This window comes from Sinohyriopsis cumingii, chromosome 19 (genome assembly GCF_028554795.1).
Source record: "Sinohyriopsis cumingii isolate HCF-2022 chromosome 19, ASM2855479v2, whole genome shotgun sequence".
NCBI classification, from domain to species: domain Eukaryota; kingdom Metazoa; phylum Mollusca; class Bivalvia; order Unionida; family Unionidae; genus Sinohyriopsis; species Sinohyriopsis cumingii.
The window spans coordinates 10,980,953-11,007,713 of record NC_142979.1 but is presented as its reverse complement, the minus strand read 5'-3'; the positions used below and the strand labels follow the sequence as shown (position 1 = coordinate 11,007,713).

The window sequence follows — 26,761 nt, the reverse complement described above, 5'->3', positions numbered from 1 at the left end:
TCGGATGGTGCTTTACGGCACAGCAACACAAGTAGGTTATTTAGTGCCAAGGCAGTTTAAGTAACACGCCTTCATCAAGGACACACCACAGCAGACTGGTCCGATGGTAGGATTCGAACCAGTACCATTTTGACCATAAGTCAGGCACGCTAACCACACCGCTGCTTCGCTTTTCGCAAACTGTCCGCAGGGCACAAACGTAGTACCGAGGCCCCGAGTGAAATACTAGAGGATTATTTTTACCCACGAGAAAAAATATATAAACTATTCACTCTGAACAGGCAATTTTTCTTTTGATTGTATGCACGTGCTCTTTGTCTAACTTACAATATTTAAGTAGCAGATGTGTATTGTAATGTAAGCTGTTTACTGATTATGTTCGGTCATATTTTGTGTACCTACACACAAACATAGTTCCACAGTGGATACAAATTAGCTCTAGCAACTAAATCGAACAGAACCCAATAGAAGTCATGACTCCAGAAAGGTTCACCACATGCACTTACTCATGTCTAAGGCTGAACCGGCTTCTTCCATCCACAGATCACTCAAATCAGAAGTGATGGTTATTTTTCGTTCAACATAATCTGGCTTCCACGGGATATTCATTAACGTTGAGATTAATCGATATTAAAAGTATATTACTTCGTAATAAATTCACCGTGAACGTTTTCTGAAATACAATCAATGTTGTTAAGAGAACGTATGCCTCAGTCTTTTGTTTCCTCAAGCTTATTTTCCATGATGGCCCCACACCATATAAAAATATATGGTTCCTTTAGTAAAAAAAAAATTTAGTGCATCTCTTCATGTCTAGTTATTATATTCATTTGTAAATCAATGAATCTTCCTCACGTATCGCCTCAGGCATTATTGAATTTTAACGGATAAGTTACCACAAAATCTATCTTGGAAGTAAATTTACTAAATTCTCCCTGTTATGTATATTTAATCTATATTGTTTGCCTGGCATTTAACTACGATTGAGGATAGAGATGATATATAACTTGTTTACTGATATTTTAGTTCAATGTCTAGCCTTATTTACAAACTTAAGAATGTTCTGGAAGCGAACTTGTGACCCACATCCTGATCATATTATTGTCTCTTATGTTTTTTTATATGAAGTTGAGGTAAAAAGGAGTATTCATTTTATGTTTTAAGTTCAATATCTGTAATCATTTCAATTTGTGTTCTGATATAATTTGTTTAAATTATTCATTAGAATTACAAAGTGCTCATAAACATTTTGGCCAAAAACTACTTCGGGATTATGGTGAATTTATTCAAAGATATTCGGGATTATATTATTGGGATACATCAAGACTATCGATACATCAGCATATTCAAGACTTGGAATTCATTCGGAATTTTTATACTTGACTATTGATAGAACATTTAGGATTATTTTGGGACTTAATTCACAATAGTACAATTTCGTCACACTTTTTCACTTTAAAACTTATAGAACTAAATTATTTGTTGTCTTTATTAAACTTGTTGGTTTTGCTTCTTTCTGTTACTTAGTTTCATATCATAGATCCGTAAAACCCTTAGATTCGTACAAACCAAACCTATATATCTTCCACTAATAAATGATGATTATTGTTGCATTTCGATACCATTGTATGGCATTCAGGATTCTAAATTTTGCCTAATGTACGGGCTGTAACAAGTTCAGGAAAAAAGGGTAAAGTCAGGGTAATACGTTTTGTTGACTTAAATAAAGGAATTGGTTCATTACGTCCTCTCAAGTCTCGAAATAACTTTTAATGAAACGTTTCAATATATTTTAATGGCTCAGGAATATAAGTTTTAAGTAAGACCCTTCAGGATCAGTACGTCAAAGAAATGGACTGAAGGCTGCTTGTCTAAGTCTCCAAAACTCCAATTTCAACCAAGGAGTACTTCCAATCTACAGGATATGTTTACACAAAAATTGCTGTTATACTGTACAGAGTGGTATTCGCGCGATATATTAATTAAATATCGTTTACAATATAATAACTGAACTTTTGCATCAATCGATGTAAGTGATGTTTCATTTGATCTATACTGGCCGAGGGAGGCATTTTATTGCCGTGTTTATCATCTTAAAAGTGTTATTGTCACAAACAAACCATAGTATTAAACACACCAATGACAGCAATTTATTTAAACTGAAGAAATGCTATGGTGTTTAATTGATGTTATGGTTCAAGGATGGAAACGATTGTTGAATAATTCAGAACTGCACCCTGACTTGGAAAAAATGATGTCTAGAAAGACTGTACATAGAAACCAAAGAGTGTGTTAATGTGAATTTCAATAATATTAGCAAGACACTTGGAAGTAGATAAGTGTTTTTAATCCTACAAGCTAAATCCCCCCGCCCCCCCCCCCCAAAAAAAAGAAGAAAAAAACTGTTCTAATTATAAATCCCCTTGGTTATACAGGGAATATTGGACAGAATGCTTTCAGGGGCGGAATAGCAATTAAGACATGCTAACAGAATTGTAGTTTCCGTTATAACCCTGTATTTGCAAAACTGGTATTGTTGGATGAATTATATGGGACAAAAATCAATACACTCAACGGCTCGATTGAACTTTGGAATTTAAGCATGTATAATAGTAAATGTATGTATGTATGTATGTGTGTATGTACGTATGTACGTACTTACGTACGTACGTACGCATGTATGTATGTATGTATGTATGTATGTATGTATGTTTGCATGCATGTATGTCGATACATATAGCTTTAAGTACAGTATTTTATGTTACTGATTGTTGCTCTGTTATCGATATTTTATTATCTACGAGGATTGTATTGAATGACTTTAGACCAGTCGTTCCCAAAGTGGGCGGTACCGCCACCTGGAGGACGGCGGGATTACCGAGTGGGTGCTGATGATGAATAATGCTTTTTACGGGGTATGGTAGGGGGCGCTGAGGATAACCAAGGGGGCGGTGGCTCGAGAAAGTTTGGGAACCACTGCTTTAGACTATCCTGTTGTAATGTATTCTCACAAATAATAGAGGATGTTCTCTTTTCTTACCTTAATACCGAATATAGTTCATCTTGTGGTAAAAGAAAAAGTAATATTTTAGTGCGTGGACACAAGATGAAATATATATTTTATTATATCCCAAATTTAGAAGATTAATCTCACCCTCATCACATACAGACCCACCTCAAACCCCCACCCCCACCCACTTTTCGTAAATTCGCCTCACTCACACTCTCACAGATTGCATATTTGCCATTTTTGTTAACTATTTTACCCTATCTGACTAAAAGCAAGTCCTATTCAGCAAAGGATCTCAATGTGTCTATCGTTTATCTAAACATATTAAGGGAAAATATCTTCATAGAGACGCGAACGGATTCTCGTAAATTTTATCGGTAAAAGAAAAGAAAAATCATGCCTTAGAGGTAATGCAGTTTCCATTTTTCTATCTCATAAAGTGCTCATTTTTCTTTCTGCGGGTACAACTTCTGTAGGCACACACAATCAAGAGACTTCCGGCACAACGAGGAATCTTGTATTGTGAAAAGCATGTAACACTATTCGGTAGCATGTACCTGTTCTATGTAGCATGTAACAGTATTATATAGCATGTACCAGTTCTGTGTAGCATATAGCATTATTATATAGCATGTATCAGTTATATGTAGCGTGTAACTGTATTATAGAGCATGTACAAGTTTAATGTTAACATTACTTAATAGCATGTACCAGTTCTATGTAACATGTAACATTTATATATAGCATGTACCAGTTCCGTGTAGCATATAGCATTATTATATAGCATGTACCAGTTATATGTAGCATGTAACTGTATTATATAGCATGTACAAGTTTAATGTAGCATGTAACAGTTCTGTGTAGCATATAAGATTATTATATAGCATGTACCAGTTATATGTAGCATGTAACTGTATTATATAGCATGTACAAGTTTAATGTAGCATGTATCAGTTCTATGTAGCATGTAACAGTACTCTGTATCATGTATCAGTTCTACAACATTATGGAGCATGTAAGAATGTTATGTAGCGTGTAACAGTATTGCCTACCATGTAATAGTACTATGTAGCATGTAACAAAATTATGTAGCATGTGACAGCATTATGTAGAACGTAACACTATTATGTAGCAGGTAACAATACCATGTAAAAGTATTGTCTAGCATGTAACAGTAATATGTGGCATGTAATAGTACTACATAGCTTGAAACAGTAATATGAAGAATTAATAAATGAAAATGACAGTGACATTTGTACAGACCGTGGCTTTCAAGGGTATTTGTTGAACAAAACTATTGGAAATCCTAAAATAATATTCCTTAGCTTCAATCCGAGTGAATCTGAAGTTCCATATTTCAAATGTTGTTAAGCAGTGGATGTCTTAAGTTTGATATCTAATTGGAGAATTTAACTCAATTGAGATTTATATTTAACAAGTTTTAGGTTGTAATTGTTTTTGCGCACAAGGAACAAGCAAACCCAATAGGGCAATTTTACTGTGTTATTTTACAATTAACTAAAATTAATTAAATTGCTTTCAGTGTACTCCTTTAGGCTTAAGTTAGAACTCTGTCGGAATATATCCCCATGTGGCAAATATTTCAGATTCAAATAAAAATTGACGTGACAACTTTTGGAAGCCTAAGAGACCTATAATGAAATCAATATATATTTCGATCCCATTTAATTAACAGTTAACGTATTCACGATTATACACATTATTTCCACGCTTATTAATGTTAAACTAATATTATTATGAACGCATCATGAAAGACATTGCGTAAGAGGCTGTGACTGGCACACTGATTCTGTCAGTTTATATTAAACATATTCATTTTCAGTTATGACAGAAATAACTGTTCGAGAATCAGTCACGTTCGAGTAAACTTTATTGAATAATACTCCAATAGGCGTGCTTATTCATACTGGGTTTTTTATGCAAATAAAATTTATGAGAAGCCAAGTTTGATTAACTTAAGAAATTGTATGTCTTTATTTTATGTGAATTGTTTAACTGGTTAAGTGAATAGTGACAGTTAGGTTCTAACTCATGTAAATTACAATTCCACATTTTTGGACCTGAGCAAATTGTCAAGTCCTTCAATTAACTGGCTGGCCTGTAAGTGGTTTTTATTTTTTTTAAAGAAAATTATAAAGTCCTTCAAATAACTGGTATGTAACTGGTTTACCACTTAGATGATCTCTCAATGCAAACTTACCGTCTGTACTCGCTTTAAAGTGCGATCTTAATGCAAGCCACATAAGACCTGTTCTGCCATCGCATAATGCCCTCGGCAGAGCGGGACCTATATCACTTGCTATACTACTTCCTCAAGACGTGGCCAATTTACCTGCCAGATCCCAGTTACTAGGTTAGCATAGGGTGCGCAAGTAGTTTAGGACCATGAGTACCATACAGAAAACCCAGGCACAGACTATGGCCGCTGTCAGCCATAGGGTAATCGGTAGTCTTTAGACTTGCTAAAGTGACAGCTGTCAAAGTTAAATATTTTTTTGTTACATAGAACGAGCAGTTTTTCAAATCTAAATATATTTTTATTCAGTTGTTGATCGTCTATGTCAGATACTGTATCCCAAAGTGATCGTCAATAATGTGACTTTAGAACTAAAAACGACTCACGCCCTGACTTTACCAATGTTGATTAAGACCAGGAAAATAACAATTGTTAACAATGTTCCTTCATATCTGCCAACTAGCAACATGTTTTATCAAATTATGTAACGTTACATTAAAGTACAAATGCATGAGTATGAAAAACATTTGTAACACTTAATTATCAAAAGAAACCAGATCGATATAGTGTTAAAAGATAAGATAAAGCACTAGGTAATATACATACATTGTTATAATTAAACTGAAATTTGAGAACGTCAGTAAAACGAAAACCCTTCAAATCGATGTGTCACTGGTACCATCGGTTTTCGGTCTTGCTAAATTTCACTGTGATATATTTATGATTCAGCGTAGTTCTTGGCTTTTCGAATTTTTTTCTAAAATTTTTTTTTTTTAAAATAATTTTTTAATTCTTCTTTATTCTCTATACAAGATTTAAATATGTGCATGTCAGTAAAGGCTATTAGGCTGTATAATCTTGCGTTCGATTAGAATTGCAGAATGTGTATGTGTGATTGTGTGTGTGTGTGATTGTGTGTGTGTGTGTGTGTGTGTGTGTGATTTGGATTTTTAAGGTAGCTCTAAACATTTTTCAGTCATATCGCTACGATGTCTGCGGTGTGTCAGTTTATAGTGATGTCTAGCATTGGGGCATCATGCCGCAGACATGTAGCATCATGTCCCACCCAGTCACATTATTGTGACATCATGCCGACCAGTCCTAACACTAACCTCTTAACGCTGAACGCCAAGCGAGGAATTTGTTAGAGATCATTATGAAAGTCACATTTAATAAAATGTATTTCTCATTACGAAAGCCATGTCAAATACAATGTACCGTCTGTCATTGACAACGCCACATGTAATACAATGTACGGTCTATCATTAATAACGCCACATGTAATACAATGTACGGTCTGTCATTAATAACGCCACATGTAATACAATGTACGGTCTGTCATTAATAACGCCACATGTAATACAATGTACAGTCTGTCATTAATAACGCCACATGTAATAAAATTTACAGTTTGTCAATACGAAAGCCACGTCAAATACAATGTACGGTCTGTCATTAACAACGCCCCATGAAATAAAATTTACAGTCTTATTACGAAAACCATGTCAAATAAAATGTACGATCTGTCATTAATAACGCCAAATGTAATAACATTTACAGTTTCTCATTATAATCCCCACATGTAATAAAGCGGTCTTTGATAAAGAATACAACATCTAATCAAATGTACAGTCCGTTTTAATGAATGCTACATTTAATACAATATATAGTCTATCAATATGAACACCACATGTAATAAAATGTACAATTTGTCATTATTATCGTCACATGAAATAAAGTGTAAGTCTCTCATAAAGATTGCAACATCTAATAAAATGTACGGTGCGTCTTAATGAACGCATCTAATAAAATGTTACAGTACGTCATAATCAACTCCATATCTAATACAGTGTACAGTCTGTCGAAATGAACTCCACGTGTAATACAATATACAGTCTATCGTAATGAAATCCATATCTAATACAACATACAGTCTGTCGTAATGAAACCCGTATCTTATACAATGTACAATCAGTTATAACCGCCTTCTTAAAAAACAATAATGTGATTAGTATATCAGCCGATGTTGTATACACGTCTTCCAATGTAGATTTATGTAAGTCAAATCATTTCGTAGAAAACTTTAATGGAAATCCAAATTAAATCCAACGATGGAAGTGCTGATGTGTATGCGATGGCCTGTGTGGTGGTGATGTGCCAAAAGTCTTTTGTTGGATTACAATAATGTAATGGAAGAATATACCCTTATTCTGACATTTCACTATAAATTCTTGTCTCAATTTCTAAGAATTTTTTTTCTCTTTCCTTTTGAGCAATTTATTTTAATTTCCAGTGAATAAATAATTGAATAATTAAAATTCCAGCCCAAACGGACTACTGGACACAATAATAATACAAATGATTCTGCTCAGATCTTAAAGCATAAATTAATAATTTCTAGATAAACAAGATTATGTAGTATTCTGCTTGACCTCAGGTTACAATTAGCATTTTATTTAAAGCAAAACTATTACCTAATGGAAAATAACCTTCTAGAAGGTTCCTGATGTTTACAAGATAGTCATTATTAAAATATCAAATGTGATAAACACAACGTCCTTGACTCAGGCAAAAATAATAATCACAATAGCTAAACTATGCTCACAGGGAAACTCTTTAACTATGTATTAGTTTTTTTACAGAATCTAAAAAGAGCAATGCTTTTGGTGAAGTAGGAAATAAAATTGATTTTGGACAAGGTCAAATCCAACATGCAATGTTACATTACACAAACGACAACATATCAAGTACTCGTATCTATCTATCTACTATATATCTGTCTCTGTCTCTCTCTCTGTCTCTCTTTGTCTCTCTGTCTGTCTGTCTGTCTGTCTGTCTGTCTGTCTCTCTCTCTCTCTCTCTCTCTCTCTCTCTCTCTATATATATATATATATATATATATATATATATATATATATATATATATATATATATATATATATATATATATATATATATATATATATATATATATATATAATCTTAAAAACTACGCTATTAGACATTTCCTAATTTCCTATGTATTTCCTTTGATCAGTATGAACTGCTTACGCTTTTATATTCAATAAATACTGGGGAATATTTTCTTATGCACGTAATTAATATGCCCATTATGGAAGCATACGAGGATGCCATACCATTAAAATCCATAAGGTGATGTCGTATCATTAAAACCCATACGGTGATGTCGTATCACTAAAATACATACGGTCATGTCGTATCATTAAAATGTATACGGTGATGTCGTGTCATTAAAATCCATACAGTCATGTTGTATCAATAAAAACAATACGGTAATGTCGTGACATTAGAATCAGCCCAATCCTGTCAAATCCTGAAAACATCATGGGTAATTACCAGGACGAAGAATTGTCTGATCTTAGCATAATGTACTGAAGGCGATGCTCAAGTAAATTTTTAAGTCCGAAGACTATTTCCTTCAGCATGGTGATGCTTTTTGAAAACTCATGGAGTTATGTCCACATTTTATATTAATGTATACCATTATATTTTATTTAAAATCTCTTTATATTGTCAAGGACTCAAGAAGGTTGTAAGTAATTTTTACATAAAATTTTAAATAATACATTCCCAATATTAGAAGTAGCTTTTATTGAGGCGTCCATTCAGATATATTAACTATATCAAAGGACGCGAGGGAAAAAAACATAAAAAGCAACGACAACAACAACAACAATTAAACAGCAACAAAATATCGAGATGACTAGGATAATATAAATGCCTAATTAATCTTCATTTTTAAAGATCCCCAGAATAGCACAAAGTTTGTACACTCACCAACAATATTTGTTCATGACAAGCATTTACAGTGAAAATTATTTTACTCTGCTTATACCTGTGCTATTCATTGTTTTCCGTTATGCTTATATCAGAGCTATTGTTTGTTTTCCAGTATGCTTATATCAGAGCTATTGTTTTACATTATGCTTATACCAGAACTATATTTTTCCATTTTGCTTATGCCAGAGCTATTGATTGTTTTCCAGTATGCTTATATCAGAGCTATTGTTTTACATTATGCTTATACCAGAACTATATTTTTCCATTTTGCTTATGCCAGAGCTATTGATTGTTTTCCAGTATGCTTATATCAGAGCAATTGTTTTACATTATGCTTATACCAGAACTATATTTTTCCATTTTGCTTGTACCAGAGCTATTGCTTTCCAGCATGCTTATACCAGAACAATTGTTCGCCATTATGCTTATATCAGAACTGTTGGTTGTTTTCCATTATGCTTATACCAGAGATATTGTTTTCCATTATGCTTATACCAGAACAATTGTTTGCCATTATGCTTATACCATAATTATTGGTTGTTTTCCATTATGCTTATACCAGAGCTAGTGTTTTCCATTATGCTTATACCATAGCTATTGATTGTTTTCCGTTATGGCCATAGGTGATTCACTAAATCTGACGGTGCTGACTATCAGAAATTAATACATACCAAGTAAAGCAGGGTAGTAACGTTTAAATGAGTACAGGTTACTGAATTACCTTATTTCAGCTTGGTTATTTATAAACCTTAGATGAACATGAAATGCCAACTTCATAATAAACATATTTTCCAAAATGGCACACATGTACAAATTGCCGTTTAACGGTTCACGTAGAATGTTGCTAACAACAATAAACAATATAGAAATATAAATTAAACGTTAATATATCTTTCATCAAACCATCTATCACGGAAAGGCAATAATCAGATTATACTTATCTCGCTAGACCAGAATATAAACGATTCTTCAGATGAGGTGTTTATTTCCTTACCAGCCTTATTTCTGACTCGCATACTAGTTATCTTTTTACACCAAGAGAGAAACCTTTTTTCCGAAAGCAACAGTTCCCGTGAAGTCAAATCCAAAACCGAATTTTCAAGGACGAAAAAATGGGTTGAGCTTTCTGTCAAAGAAGAAACTTAAATGCACGTGCTTTTTCAAACTTATCATAGCTTTCGGATAAATGTCTTTCTGTCACTAAAATTACGATTTATGAATTTTTCATTACTTAGTGTCACTAACTGCCACAAACTGCGTAATTTAAATAAAATTTTAATCATTATGGCAAGAGATGAATGCGACTTGAATTTTCTAGGCTCCGCTTTGAACGAAATAAAGCTATACAGTTGTAAATACGTGAATGTGATAATTAAATTAACTTGTCTGAGACATCGAATGCCGCAGCAGGACGGCGAAAAACCGGCCACACATAATTGTTCAGGTTTCATTACAGCAGTGTGCTGATCAAAGATGGCATTGCTGATTGAACAGCATGAGGCATTGGTCGATACGTATGATCTGTGCTGTGGAGTGTGTGCCAGTGATTTGATTAGATTTGACGACAGGATATTGCCATTACCCAAAGAAGAATTTTCCTGCTTTTCGAAGCATTCGTAGATTGCCGATATCTCATTCTTGTGTTGTTGTAGTTGTTGTTGTCACTACGTAAGTCTAATTGCATCAGTGATATTGCAGATCAATGCATCATAAATGCATAACAACAATGAAGCCATGAGCGAAAATACTTTAGTTTTTCACCCACGAGATGAAACATAGCCGTTATTCACTCAGGACAAGCAAATTTTCTTGTTATATTATGCTCCAACGAATAGGCAAGCAATATATATTACGGGTCTATGCATCCCTCAAAATAACATCAACAACCTACCGTTTATGTTCTGTCGTGATTTGGGTCTTTTCGCACAGAACATATCAGTAGTAACATAATTCTTCTTCTTAATTCACGGTTAAACAGCACTTTAAAAAAATTAAAAAGTATGTGCGCAATATTAGATTTGAATTTGGTTCGTTTTACATGCGAGGCGACCATACCACGTACGCGTCAAGAACTAGCTCCGATGGCTTGGTCATATCGTCGCGGCAGTGAAAATATTTACCATATTTCACTCCAGTGAATTATCATATTTATTTTGTGTGGAACATACTGTAATTAACGACCTAACATTATATATAGTTCACTTAACAATCGACTAATCGCATATACATGCACAGCGCACAAACATTCCAACAGACAACTCGCTCATGACACGACCTGAAGACGAAATAGCATCATCTAGTGAAGAGGCAATACTTAATAGGCTAGAACTTGTCTTAACCACGTCCACTGATAATATATATATATATATATATATATATATATATATATATATATATATATATATATATATATATATATATATATATATATATATATATATATATATATATATATATATTGGGGATTAAGATACAATTCCTTTGTCTTTTCTGCTGCTTACTTTTTTCTTCTGATCATGATCAAATTCATGTTCGCAAGCCAATGGTGATAATTCGCTACGCTTCTTTAGCATCCGTGGACGCGCAGATTTCCTCTCTTCTCATGAGTAAACAACACCAATTAAACCAGTCATCTAAAGCCATTGTGACCTAACATGGCCTTTCATGCTGTATGAACGAGCGAATCCAAGTTTTCTCTTCCAAGCACAATCACTTTTCGATCCACAAGATGGTCACTTTTCATACAATTTCCTACGCAACTGCGATACAACTTGCATGCTGTATAATCTGTTTTAGAACTAACTTAAAAAGGTCGCAGAATAACTCGTGTAAAGTTATGATCATATCTGTAAAAAGGACAAAGTGGAGCAGACAGTAATCAACAATGTTTCTTTAGGTCATTAGGGATGCAACGTTTCTATTAAAGGAATAATAAAAACGCGTGCATTCGATAGGACACGTGATAAGCTGCAAAATCGGATTGTAAGTAACTTATTTTATCACAAGATGTTGAATACACTTGTATGCAGACTATTTAAATATTTTTATAACTTGTCTTGTTTTGCGAAATATCAAGAACTTTGAGTATTTTGTTTTATTTAAAACACGATATGGTGGCCTACAACGACGGTCGTTGGAGAGTTGTACAATTCACATTTGCTAAGTCAGACGATGCTAAGCTCACTCCAAATCGACAGTATATTTCAGAGAGCCACATTTTTTTTTTGTTATTTTCTTTCTTGTTTGGAATATACTTATTAAACGAAGAGGGGGAACATATCTTTGGGGCAATATAAAAGAAATGTGTATCGTTATGTTTTGCGGCATTACGTTTAGAATTGCATAATACTATCCAGCATCCAGAGCAGGACTCGGCAACCTAATTTACATAGCCTGCCACTTTTTCCCCGGATTAATTACAAAATGAACGAGCGCGTGCCACTAGTAAGAGAGTGACACTGTTATTTCGAGATTTATGTCTGCCCTTTGCTTGCCACATAAAACCTTTAGACGCGCCACCTTATGGCACACGTGCCATAGGTTGCCGACCCTTGTTCTAGAACAGAGCTCTTTATTAAAACGGAGACGAGGTACGATACCCGCCCAGACACAAGGTGTCGTGCTGTGATTTGTGATTTTGATTTTTAACGTAGCTTTAACAATTTTTCAGTCATGTCGCTACGATGTCTTCAATGTGGCAGTTTATAGTGATGTCTAGCACTGCGTCATCATGCTGCAGACATGTAGCATGATGTTCCACCCAGTCACATTATCCTGACACCAGGCCGACCAGTCCTAACACTAACCTCTTAATGCTGAACGCCAAGCAAGGCAGCTGTTAGTACCATTTTTGTAAGTCTCTGGTATGACTCGGCCGAGGATCGAACCCACGACCTCCCGCATCCGAGGCGGACGTTCTAACCACTAGGCCACCGGAGCGGTACAGGTGTCGTGCTGAAAGGCACTTAGCTCCTATTTCCTCGGCATGTTATGAATAATAATGTGTGAAAAACCAACCAGCAACAATCGTAATAAGAAATTCGTAAAATCAACCATATGATCTGTTGTATTATACTTTCACTTACAGAAAGAAATAATTGGAAATTTCATCGGTTAAAATGAGAGTGAGTTTTCTCTGTTAGATTGTGTTAGACTATGTTAGACTCACATCGCTAAAACTCGACATGGGATTTAAAGTCTAATGTTAAGCATGAACAACTTTAATTCTTTTCATTGACTAGGTAGTCTGTTGTTTATGGTCTATTAATCTTCGAACTCTGAAAACAAGCTAAGTTATTCACGAGTAACTTAAGTTGTAACATGCCTGTTATTTCACTTTTGTCAATAAAAATGTAAAGGCCAGGGGATGTTGATGTACAGATGATGTATAACTTTTTCCAACAGGAAAAAAATACTGTAATGCCAAACTGTCTTAGTATCAAAATATTGGCTCATAATATGTATCTATATATCACACAGAGATACAACTTCATCAATAGATCACACACATACACACCTGTATCTGTATATCGCACACTGACACACGCGCACACAAAGACATGCATATGTAAATGAACGTATATGGATCAGCTCCGTGGTATTTGAATACTTTATTGGGATCAATATAGCCCAAACAGTTGACACTTATAGGGTTATCGATTTAAATGAAGTCTAATTATATTTCAAAAGCTCCTACAATATGCGGGGTTTTCTTTAGTTAACTAAAAGCAAATATTTTTAAACATATTATTACTTGACTCTGGTAGAGAGGATTAAAATTCTCTGGACATCCTTTCAAAATCTCTAAACCGGCTACATCACTGCTTGGATAGCTATAGTTTTCATGCTAAACCCATTACCCCAGGATGTTTATTTTTTTTTTCGTGCGCTAATGTAAAGCAAGGAGAACGAAATGTCACACAGTTACTGCTGTCTGATAGAATTTGCACCCTGGCACACTGCTGACAGGGACACGACCAAACCGAGTATTTTAAATCTCGTGTTAGCGTATTTTAAGCGTTTTATAGTCCATTGTTTAACGACAAGCATTACGATATGACAGACATCAGTTTCAGACAAGACAATACCACTTATTTCATTTTTGTCTTCTCTGAAATTGACGCCTGTAATCTCGTGCTTTGTTCTTTCAAACGCAGTATGTACATGAGACAAATATGATGATTTAAAAAAAAGAACAGGAACCGAGGTTTTGAAACACAGCTTAAAGATTATTAATGGTTCGACCAAAGATAGTTGTAGTCTTTCAAGCCTAAACATATGTGAGAAAGGACAAAGTACTATTTCATACAATAAAAATGGATCTGATTTACAATATATATATATATATATATATATATATATATATATATATATATATATATATATATATATATATATATATATATATATATATATATATATATATATCGATCGTATTTTAAGCGAAGCATATCTCAATTAAGCTAACACTTTCTAACCATCCTTATCCATTTTATTTTTCTCTACCTTATATCTCCTTTCCTTCTCACTTTTTGTTGACATATAGGTATGTACTTGACTAATTTTGTACATATTGCGCGGGAAAAAAAGGTTTTCTGGTCAGACTGGTTCTAACAAATTTAAATAATATTTCAAGAGCTCTTCAGACGTAATATTGCTTCCTGCACATAGAGGAGATTAAATACGCTCGTGGCATCCACTCAAATTTGCCATTTTGTGTTCCTATTATTGCTTTGTCATTTATGATTTTCCTGTTAAACCCGCTATTTCTTTACCTCCAGGAATATGTACACACTAGTGTGAGTTAAGAGTCACAAAAAAGATTATAATGCAGCGCTCCGATTGAGATACCCACTCGAGGATCGAATATATTAGAAACTTGCCATAAGTCAACAGAAATCGACACAAATAACACTGAATCATTAAAAATTCATGCAAAAGCCCAGATGATGCGTTAATAAAACTAATCTAGGTTTACTGAAAGAAAGAAAGGAAAACAACACTAATCCCATTTTAATTCTGGAATAATCACATGATTCTGTATTTTATGTCCACTTTCCATCCTCGAGGTTTGCAATATCCAAAGCTGATTGTAAGGATACCATAGAAACAATTTAAGTCAACTACAATCGCCACGATTAATCGAATTCTCCCGTTGTATTCCAGCTCTACTTCAATTAAAGCCTGTCTTCTTCCCTAATGAAAATTCTTGATTGAAGTATTGTTCAAATGCAAGCTTAGACTTCAACAAGGATACAAACAATTGGTCACTTCCAGACACACCTACCCACCCACCCACAAGAAAGACACAAAAATCCCCACCAAGATTTAGCAGACTCGTCTAAGCCTTTACTTGTTTTTTTTTATAATGACTATTGCCAACTACAACAAAATACAAGTGCTATTATAGAGTTGCATACTAATATATTATAGAGTTGCATACCAATATATTTTTGTCAAGGGGATACAACGCGGTATAATGGGGTATAAAGGGATACAACGGTGTACAATGGGACACAACGGGTTATAATAGGATGCAGCTGGGTATAATGGGATACAACGGTATTTAATGGTATACAACGAGAATGTCGTTATCATACTCTATTCTCCTGTCCGTATTGCCTTCACATTTTATCTCATTCGAATCCCAATGCAGAGCGTTTTGCTAAGTGCTCACGTTAAGAACATGTTCAAATCTAGATCGTTAGGCACAGTGATAAAATATTTCCTTATCCGTAGAATGGACTAAATATAATTAAATTCCCAGAAATGTAATGATTGCTACTTAAGTATTTCCTTAACGGTGGCATGGATGTAACTAAATTCCCAGAAATGTAATGATTGCTACTTAAGTTCTTCATTAACGGTGGCATGGATGTAACTAAATTCCCAGAAATATAATGATTGCTACTTAAGTACTTTCTTATCGTTAGCATGGATGTAACTCAATTTCCAGATGATTAATGGTCACTAATTAACCAGAATTTCATTCAGAATATTGAAAACTTGGAATTTTATTGAAATTAAAAATACCTGTTGAATTTGATCAGATGTAATGCATACGAAGCTAAAAGATTTTGCATTTTGCAATATTAACCTAAGTTTCACGAAAATTAACCTCGTGTCAACTGGACCTCGGTACCATTTCTCTTTTAGTTCCCCTTTTTACTGATGGCATACGATTTCAAAATCGTTTCTTCTCTAAGTACAACCAATTCAAAGTCAAAATAAATCTTTTGTTCTGACACCTTTCAAAGAAATTCAAGTTTCCAGTGACTTAAACTGTGATTTTTGGTTAAGTAGCATTTATAAAGGAAATTTTAAAAGGGAATACCCTTGCCTTTCCTTTGTACGCATTTTACCTTTCCATTTAGACACATATTTCCTTTCCTTTTATACGTATTTTGCTGTACTTTTATACTTATATTGCCTTTCCTTTATGCAGATATTTACCTTTACTTGTTATGTATATTATCTTAAGTATTTCTCTCCAATTAAAGTTTATGACACAAAAATTAGACACTATAAAATAAGACAAGATCAAGAATTGAAATTGTATGATCCATTCCACAATATGGTAATATAGTTTGGAACAACTGCACTTTACTCGAGAAAAGCGAATTCGGAGAAATACAAAATAAGTCAGACAGAATTTTAATTGGTGCAGAATAATTAGTATCTATTGATGGGATACTTCGAGAAATCAAATGTAGTAGTCTTGAATCCAGACGACAAAAACGCAGATTTATACCTTATTTGATAAAATGGCAACGGGTTGAAGCCCTGCTTATCTCACATATCCGATTCCACCAGTTGTCAATGATATTACTTGCTGTAACGTACGGAATTTAAACACTATTCAGTTAGAACACGCTAGAACAAAGTCTTATTACAACTGGTTTTTGTATTCGGCTATTTGTTACTGGAAAATATTATCTTTTGAGACTTGTCAAAAACAGACTTCAGAGCATAATAAATGCTCGCGACAATCGTTCCCAGACACTTTGATTGAGGGATAAGGGAATTTCCAATTATTCATACCGTACTTGGAACAAATTGGAGTTCACTTAATCCCATTTATTTGCAAAGGATATAATAACGTCACCTCTTTGCAGATGTGGATATATAAAAAGTACACACAAGCTCTTGCACAATGTGGCGCCTCGACTGCCGTCACTTGAGGGCAATATCTAACCAAGCCAGATTGATATAACCTCTTCCTTTCTTGCGTTTATCAGCAGAACAACGTATCTTACTGTGTGTGTGAGTCCCTCACACCACATGGTAATTTAACTTCAAATATCTTCCTGTGTGAGTCCCTCACAACCCGTTGGTAATTTAACTTCAAATATCTTCCTGTGTGAGTCCCTCACACCACATGGTAATTTAACTTTAAATATCTTCCTGTGTGAGTCCCTCACACCACATGGTAATTTAACTTTAAATATCTTCCTGTGTGAGTCCCTCACACCACATGGTAATTTAACTTTAAATATCTTCCTGTGTGAGTCCCTCACACCACATGATAGTTTAACTTTAAATATCTTCCTGTGTGAATCCCTCACACCACATGGTAATTTAACTTTAAATATCTTCCCGTGTGGTGATACAACGTTTCCGTATAAAGATAATCATTGTGTATCCAGGCCGGTTATAAATATATTGAAAAGTCAAATATATATTTCTATGACGCATGCATTTCCATGGGTCATGAATAGCAGCTGTAAACAGCGATTTCCCCTATTTTTCCAAATCATTCGTCATCGCTTCCGCAACGGTTTGCTCTAAAAGGAGGAATGTCCACATTGAATCTCGCTATTTTGTTCCGTTTCATTTATTTATTTATTAATTTATTTATTAATTTATTTATTTATTCCTCTTCTTTCTTTCCTCCCAATTTTTTTTCAACTTTCTACACAATGTTGACACATTTTAGCTGAGGATTTCTCCATTTAAAACTTCTCTAGTTTCCTTATTCTCGTCTTTCACCTACTGTTGAACCAGACCGCTACGGTGGCCTAGTGGTTAGAGCATCCGCCTCGAATGCGGGAGGTCTCGGGTTCGAACCCAGGTCGAGTCATACCAGAGACTTATAAAAATGGTAGGCGCTCAGCATTATGAGGTCACTGTTAGGACTGGTCGGCCTGATGTCAGGATAATGTGACTGGGTGGGACATAATGCTACATGTCTGTAGCATGATGCCCCAGTGCTAGACATCACTTCAAAATGTCACACTGCAGACATCGTAGTGATATGACTGAAAAATCGTTAAACCTACATCAAAAATCCAAATCACACACACAGACAAACACAAAACACACTGTGGAACCAAGACAGTATTCACTTAGACTATTCAATAATTTAGGTTTTTTGTTATTGAAACTTAATATTGTACGCCATATATTCGTATATATTTAAAATTTTCGTATTATCAAAGGGAAAGAAAATTATGTCATCCGATTATCTTCAAATTCTTTACGTTCTTTTGGTTACATCCTGTAATCTCCAATTACAAATTTACTGAACAAGACTAACACAATATTATCGATGTCATACCCACGTCACTGGAATGTGCTAGCACAGAATTACCCACGTCACTGGAATGTGCTAGCACAGAATTATCCATATCACTGGAGTGAGTTAGCACAGAATTACCCATGTCATTAAAGTGTATAACGTATAATTACCCATCTCATCAAAGTGAATAACACCTAATTACCCATGTCACTGAAGTGTATAACACATAATTACCCATGTCATTGAAGTGAATAACACAAAATTAACCATGTCATTGAAGTGTATAACACATAATTACCCATGTCATTGAAGTGTATAACACATAATTACCCATGTCATTGAAGTGTATAACACATAATTACCCATGTCATTGAAGTTTACCCATGCCATTGGAATGCACTAACACAAAATTACACATATGACTGGATGTTGTTAACAAGCATATTTAATAGTCTCATCGTTTTTCAGAGTCTGAAATTGAACTGAATAACAAGTTCCTTGCGGTGAGTTGCATTTTCTGAAACACTATTTCAAACATACATACATACATACATACATACATACATACATACATGCATGCATGCATGCATGCATGCATCCATACATACATACATACATACAGACATACATGCATACATACATACATGCATACATACATACATACATACATACATACATACATACATACAGACATACATGCATACATACATACATGCATACATGCATACATACATACATACATACATGCATGCATGCATGCATGCATACATACATACATACATACATACAGACATACATGCATACATACATAACTGCATTAATTGATGTATGCGAGAATAAATGGATGCAATTGTATAGATGAGCACATACATACATGCATGTAAACATATATATATATATATATATATATATATATATATATATATATATATATATATATATATAGACAAAACATTATATTTTTTGATCTAATGATTCACTGCTTTATTCAAGAGTGTATCTGTAGATTTGGTTACCAGTCGTACATGTATCACTGGATACCTATAAATACAGATGAAATTGGATACCAGTCGTACAGGTAATATTGGAACAATGGTATGAATAAGATGCAAATAGAGTTAGTGCTATACTGAATTAAATGTACTTCAGAAAATTAAACAAAACTATTCAGAATTAACCATATTTTTAAAAGTCCTAATTATTGGCCCCTTTCCCTAGCCCATCTTTAGAGACCAGTGACAATATCGACCCATTGACGTACAAACGCTAGGAGAAATGTATGCATTATCAAGGCAATTGAAATTTATATCCACCACCCCGAAAAAAGCATTGAAATGACGTTGTTGTAACGGGGTAGGTTAGTCAGGTAGCAAAGAGTGAAAGTTACAACACTACAAACTCCGTAAGCACAGAATCTTAAAGTCCATTTGTCATGGCTTTTTATTGTAATTGAAAAGTTCATTGACAGATCAGTGGAGAATTGTTTTGAACCTGATAGGACATTCAATCGAAACATTTTCCGGAAAATGCGAACAAAAACTATATACAAATGCATAACTATATATCTTAAGAGATATGTACATGTTTATGAGTAATTTGTACGCATAACTTATTTACTAATCTTACTAAGTCCCTTGCGGTGCATAAACAAATACACGTTAAATATGAATCATGCCATTTTTCTTTACCTCTTGCAAACCGAGTTTCAAGTAGTTGATGTAAACAGATGATATAATTTTGTATTTCGAAAATTAATTTTACAGCCAGATACGCGTAATGCGTCCAAGTTCTTGTACTACCGTTGACATTCATTTAGAATATGGATCTGATAATGTGTCCTCGTAATACCACTGACATTCATTTAGAATATGGATCTGATAATGCATCCTTGTACTACCTTTGACATTCATTTAGAATATGGATCTGATAATGCATCCTTGTACTACCTTTGACATTCATTTAGAATATGGATCTGATAATGCGTCCTTGTACTACCACTGACATTCATTTAGAATATGGATATGATAATGCGTCCTTGTACTACCACTGACATTCATTTAGAATATGGATATGATAATGCGTCCTTGTACTACAATTGGCATTCATTTAGAAAATGGATTTGATAATGCATCCTTGTACTACCATTGACATTCATTTAGAAAATGGATTTGATAATGCGTCCTTGTACTACCTTTGACATTCATTTAGAAAATGGATTTGATAATGCATCCTTGTACTACCATTGGCATTCATTTAGAATATGGAAATGATAATGCATCCTTGTACTACCATTGACATTCATTTAGAAAATGGATTTGATAATGCGTCCTTGTACTACCTTTGACATTTATTTAGAAAATGGATTTGATAATGCATCCTTGTACTACCATTGACATTCATTTAGAAAATGGATTTGATAATGCGTCCTTGTACTACCTTTGACATTCATTTAGAAAATGGATTTGATAATGCATCCTTGTACTACCATTGGCATTCATTTAGAATATGGAAATGATAATGCATCCTTGTACTACCATTGACATTCATTTAGAAAATGGATTTGATAATGCGTCCTTGTACTACCTTTGACATTTATTTAGAAAATGGATTTGATAATGCATCCTTGTACTACCATTGACATTCATTTAGAAAATGGATTTGATAATGCGTCCTTGTACTACCATTGGCATTCATTTAGAAAATGGATTTGATAATGCGTCCTTGTACTACAATTGGCATTCATTTAGAATATGGATCTGATAATGTGTCCTTGTACTACCATTGACATTCATTTAGAATATGGATCTGATAATGCGTCCTTGTACTACCATTGACATTCATTTAGAATATGGATCTGATAATGTGTCCTTGTACTACCATTGACATTCATTTAGAATATGGATCTGATAATGCGTCCTTGTACTACCATTGACATTCATTTAGAAAATGGATTTGATAATGCATCCTTGTACTACCATTGACATTCATTTAGAAAATGGATCTGATAATGCGTCCTTGTACTACCATTGGCATTCATTTAGAAAATGGATTTGATAATGCGTCCTTGTACTACAATTGGCATTCATTTAGAATATGGATCTGATAATGCGTCCTTGTACTACCATTGACATTCATTTAGAATATGGATCTGATAATGTGTCCTTGTACTACCATTGACATTCATTTAGAATATGGATCTGATAATGTGACCTTGTACTACCACTGACATTCATTTAGAAAATGGATCTGATAATGCGTCCTTGTACTACCATTGACATTCATTTAGAAAATGGATTTGATAATGCGTCCTTGTACTACCATTGACATTCATTTAGAAAATGGATTTGATAATGCGTCCTTGTACTACCATTGACATTCATTTGGAAAATGGATTTGATAATGCGTCCTTGTACTACCTTTGACATTCATTTAGAAAATGGATTTGATAATGCATCCTTGTACTACCATTGACATTCATTTAGAAAATGGATTTGATAATGCGTCCTTGTACTACCATTGGCATTCATTTAGAAAATGGATTTGATAATGCGTCCTTGTACTACCTTTGACATTCATTTAGAAAATGGATCTGATAATGCGTCCTTGTACTACAATTGGCATTCATTTAGAATATGGATCTGATAATGTGTCCTTGTACTACCATTGACATTCATAGAATACTAATTGCTTTATGATAAAATGCAGACAATTTCCAAATTCTAAATAAATTTATCCCGTGCCTTAGATGTTGCTGCAATTTTATTAGCTAGCTTTTTAAAAGTGTATAGATAATTTGTCTAGCGTTTTGTTCCTTAAATGAGATGACTTTTGTAATTTGATAAAAGTTTATGCGATATCGTCTTTCTAACTGGGTGTATATTTGTTAAAACATCTTTCAAAATGTGTATTAGATGTATTAGCCCATTGAAAAAAAAATGAGGTGGTTATTGAATGAGTACAAATCAGCGTGATACCTCATAATACGAACTAGATTTACCTTCACTTACTGTGGTAACACAATTTAGTCTTCCAGAAAATACATGTTTTACTAAAAACATATTTCGATTTTCTTTGCTGATGATGAAAATGCAGCATCATAAACTAACTTGTTCTAATAACATACAGACCATTGTGTGATCCTTTCTTATAATGTCAAACGCATTCTATCTTGTGATTTCTTGAAACTATGTAATCATTTTAAATTAGATAAAAATATATATGTACTATATTTTGAAATGCTTTTAATATTTTCTTCTACGGGTTAATTAACCTTAATAATTTCAAGTATGATGTCATCGTATAACATAAGCGAACTGTAAATCAAAACGATGTCATCGTATGACATAAGTAAACTATTGTGAGTTTTCTATCTTACTTTATTAGTCTGTCTTTCTTTACTTGTTGTTTATTTGTTGTTTTGTTTGTATTGGCAGTCTTCCATTTCAAAGTTAATTATGAAAATACAAAAAAGTAATGCAATCGATGAGGAAGCCATTATACATATATATAATGGCAGTGCGTAGATTTATCTTCAAATCCATCAGACTGGTTTTAATGTGGTTTGTAATAAACATCTAACTTTATTCACTGACATTTTCATTCAATCAGTTATCATATTTTCTCTACAACCTTTAAATATCTTATTGACAAAGCCCAACAAATAACATCCGCACAAATATTTTCAGATTCACCTTCAATATTGATAAAATAAAGACACGCGCCTACTTAATAGTGACTATAAGCAGGAACTTTTAAACTGACCTACCTTTTATTTTCTTTTTTGTGCAGGAAGAGGCTAATACAACTAATTTATCCGGACTCGAACAAAAAAAGTTTCAAAGAAAGAAAGAGTCATCTTACGAAGTCCCAAGTTCTCCTGGTTAGTACACACACACACACACACACACACACACACACAAACGCACACACATATACACATACATACATTGTTTCCTTAAACAATTTACCAGTCTTTTAATAGTTTAAAATTAGCTGATTTAATTCATATTTCTCATAATGGTCATTATTCGAAATAAGTGCTGGTTTGTGATTTCCAAAAATTATATAAATCAATCCTGATTATAATTTTGAAAGAAGTAAAGCATGATGGGAATTTTCGATTTTGGCTATGTTTGTTCTGTACCTCGAATAATAAAACTCGTAAATATTTGTGTGTATATTTTAATGAAAGTTGCACTATACTGAACCATCGTCTATATCACTGAAATAATATTTCTTTTTTTACACAGCTTGATCTTTCTGAAATTAGTCTTATTTGAAACAAATGTTGTCAGAGAAATTAAGCAATACACACCTGAAATAGAGAAATTAATTTTCGTGAACCTTTCTGTATGCATATACAAATGATTTGTTTATATATCAGGTCATTACGGCAAGTTTTCAATTGATTCGCATTCTTTAACATTTCGGACTGGGACATAAAGCTTGTTATCTAAACCATAACAGGAACCTACAGTATTATCAATTGAATTCAAACTAAACCTTATAAAGTTCTATTCAAGTCCAACGGAATCGAATGTTCCGATTGATTTTCAGATCTTCGAATGTACAGATCTGCTGACAGTCATAATGTATCAATATGACACTGTCCAGAACTCCTCTGAATAATTCACAATGGTCCCAGAATTTCATTTTAGTCCTGTGAGCACTTTCTCTTTCCACTGAATAATTCAACCAAATGTTTCCTCTCAAATAATATCTAAATACAACATACACTATGTCTGCAGACTTGATGTTAGAACAGGAACACAAGAAATAAGAATGAGAAAGTTGTCTAGCCTTAACTATTTAAATAGAGGCGTAAAAACGAAAACAAGAACCTACTACCACGTGACAAATTGCAAATGTCCAACATCGTACAAAACTCACACGACCTAATCCGTCCAATGAGACATAGCTTAATTCTTCAAAGAATCCACCTGACCGACCTGTCCAATGGGAAACAACTCCAAACTTGTTATCATTTTTACTACTAATATTATTATTAGTAACCGTAACCCCTTTCGTAAGCATCTATGTACAGATCAAACGCAATCTTACTTTCCTAATATCTTAACAAAGAACCCATGCATGAAATTTTTGCTATATATAATCACTACAATTTACAGTCAAGGAAACCGCTCCGGTGACCTAGTGGTTAGAGCGTCCACCTCGTATGCGGTAGGCCGAGTCATACCAAAGACTGATAAAAATGGTACTAACAGCTGCCTCGCTAGGCGCTCAGCATTAAGAGGTTAGTATTAGGACTGGTCAGGATAATGTGACTGGGTGGGACATCATGCTACATGTCTGCGGCATGATGCCCCAGTGCTAGACATCACCATAAACTGTCACACTGCAGAAATCGTAGCGATATGACTGAAAAATTGTTAAAGCTACGTTAAAAATCCAGATCACCTACACACACACACACACACACACACACACACACACTCTATCAAGGATAAAATGACAAAACTTATAGATAGACATAAGAATGACCTAATTAGATTTTCTGGCCAATATAGGAATTGTATACTCTTTTCATGTAAACCTTGTTAGCTAAATGCAGAAAGAAATTGAAAAACAATAGGCACACAAATAAAATTTGAAGTAAAAGTTGGTATGTAGATAATCAGATTTGATTAGTATGCCATGAAAGGAATTGTTCATGCTTTGCCAGAAATTCTTTAATGTGGAGGGGGATACATGTCGAGTCTACTGCGGGGGAATACGTTTTTCAAACCCAAATTAAGTAAAAGAAATTGTATACTTTTAGATCGAGCTCAGAAAGAAACAAATCCTCTTTTGTCCAAGACGAAGCCACCAGAAGGAAGCAAACTTTCTATGGAAGAGGACGTGTCAAATGGAAGCTTCAGATCTTGCCTCTTACAAGTACTCTGTTGCTGTATGGACCGCCAGTGATTGGCTACGTGGTAGACTGATTTCTTGTCATTGTGTCTCGGATATGAAAGCAGCATATAACTAAAGAAGTCTGCAGTTTGTAAGACAGTCAAGTGGCATTTGATTTACCCTGATCTTCTCCGTAATCGGAAATGCATGACTACTCTTTCTACACGTGCATGCCACTACTGATTCCTTTTTGCACATGAACTTTTCATTAGCCACAGAATTCGTATCAATAGAAACAGGCAAATAGTATTTACGTGAAATTCAAATAAACTACATTATATTTGATAGAACACTGAAAATCAATAAGGTTAGACTGTGGATCGTAAAACGTAACATGAGAAGAAGAAAAAACCAATGATAGACTAATACTCAGTCCAAAATGTCAGACATTTTCTGGGAGTACAGATTTGAACCAATAAAAAAAATCTATTTGTGCCCCGCCTTCTTGTCTACAACTAGGATTGAGTACTTACGCACCGTAAAATTAAAATGGTGAAACGCCTGACGTTTACACTAGCCGTTTGGTATGAAACGAGTAACATGTAATGGAACCCATGAATAATGATTGGGTAAAAGATGGTGATTATGAAAATGTAAATGCAAGTATGAAACAAGGTGTTGACTGGGCACTAGTTAACCTTCCTCTGCAGGTTATTGATATTTATTGGCGATTAACACGAACCAAGCATTCCAAGAAGTAGCAAGAATTTCTCGATGACGTGTTAGTTAAGACTGAACCTCAATACTGAAATATTATTTCAGACTGAGCCTCAGCGATGACGTATTAGTTCAGACTAACCTCAATACTGACATATTATTTCAGACTGGGCCTCTGCGATGACGTATTAAGACTGAACCTCAATACTGACATATTAGTTCAGACTGAGCCTCAGCGATGACGTATTAGTTCGGACTAACCTCAATACTGACATATTAGTTCAGACTGAGCCTCAGCGATGACGTATTAGTTTAGACTAACCTCAGTACTGACATATTATTTCAGACTGAGCCTCAGCGATGACGTATTAGTTCAGACTAGCCTCAATGAAATCTGCTCCATTTCTATAGTAGAACGCCGGCCTTTAAAACCCACAACAAACTGTTTCATTTCAGCATCTGGTGCTGTACAATCTCCTACACCATCGGCTTGATATGTATCAGGTAAATATTTAATTGTATTTAGGTTATATGATGATATCTAGCACGTTGCGTTTTAAAATAAATAATAACAGAAATATGTAAGTATATACGCTGCATCATTTAT

At 34.2% G+C, this 26,761-nt stretch overlaps 1 protein-coding gene across 1 annotated transcript in view; it reads left to right on the top strand.

Annotated features, from left to right (window-relative positions):
* Positions 1–25,931, top strand: part of LOC149775124 (uncharacterized) — a 48,232-nt gene extending 22,301 nt beyond the window's left edge. Inside the window, exons 3-5 of the mRNA XM_089943326.1 lie at positions 19,054–19,088; positions 23,374–23,464; positions 25,364–25,931. Coding sequence (XP_089799452.1) covers positions 19,054–19,088; positions 23,374–23,464; positions 25,364–25,509 — 272 coding nt within the window. The 3' untranslated portion in view covers positions 25,510–25,931. The remainder of the gene's footprint in view (positions 1–19,053; positions 19,089–23,373; positions 23,465–25,363) is intronic.
* Positions 25,932–26,761: the final 830 nt, after the last annotated feature.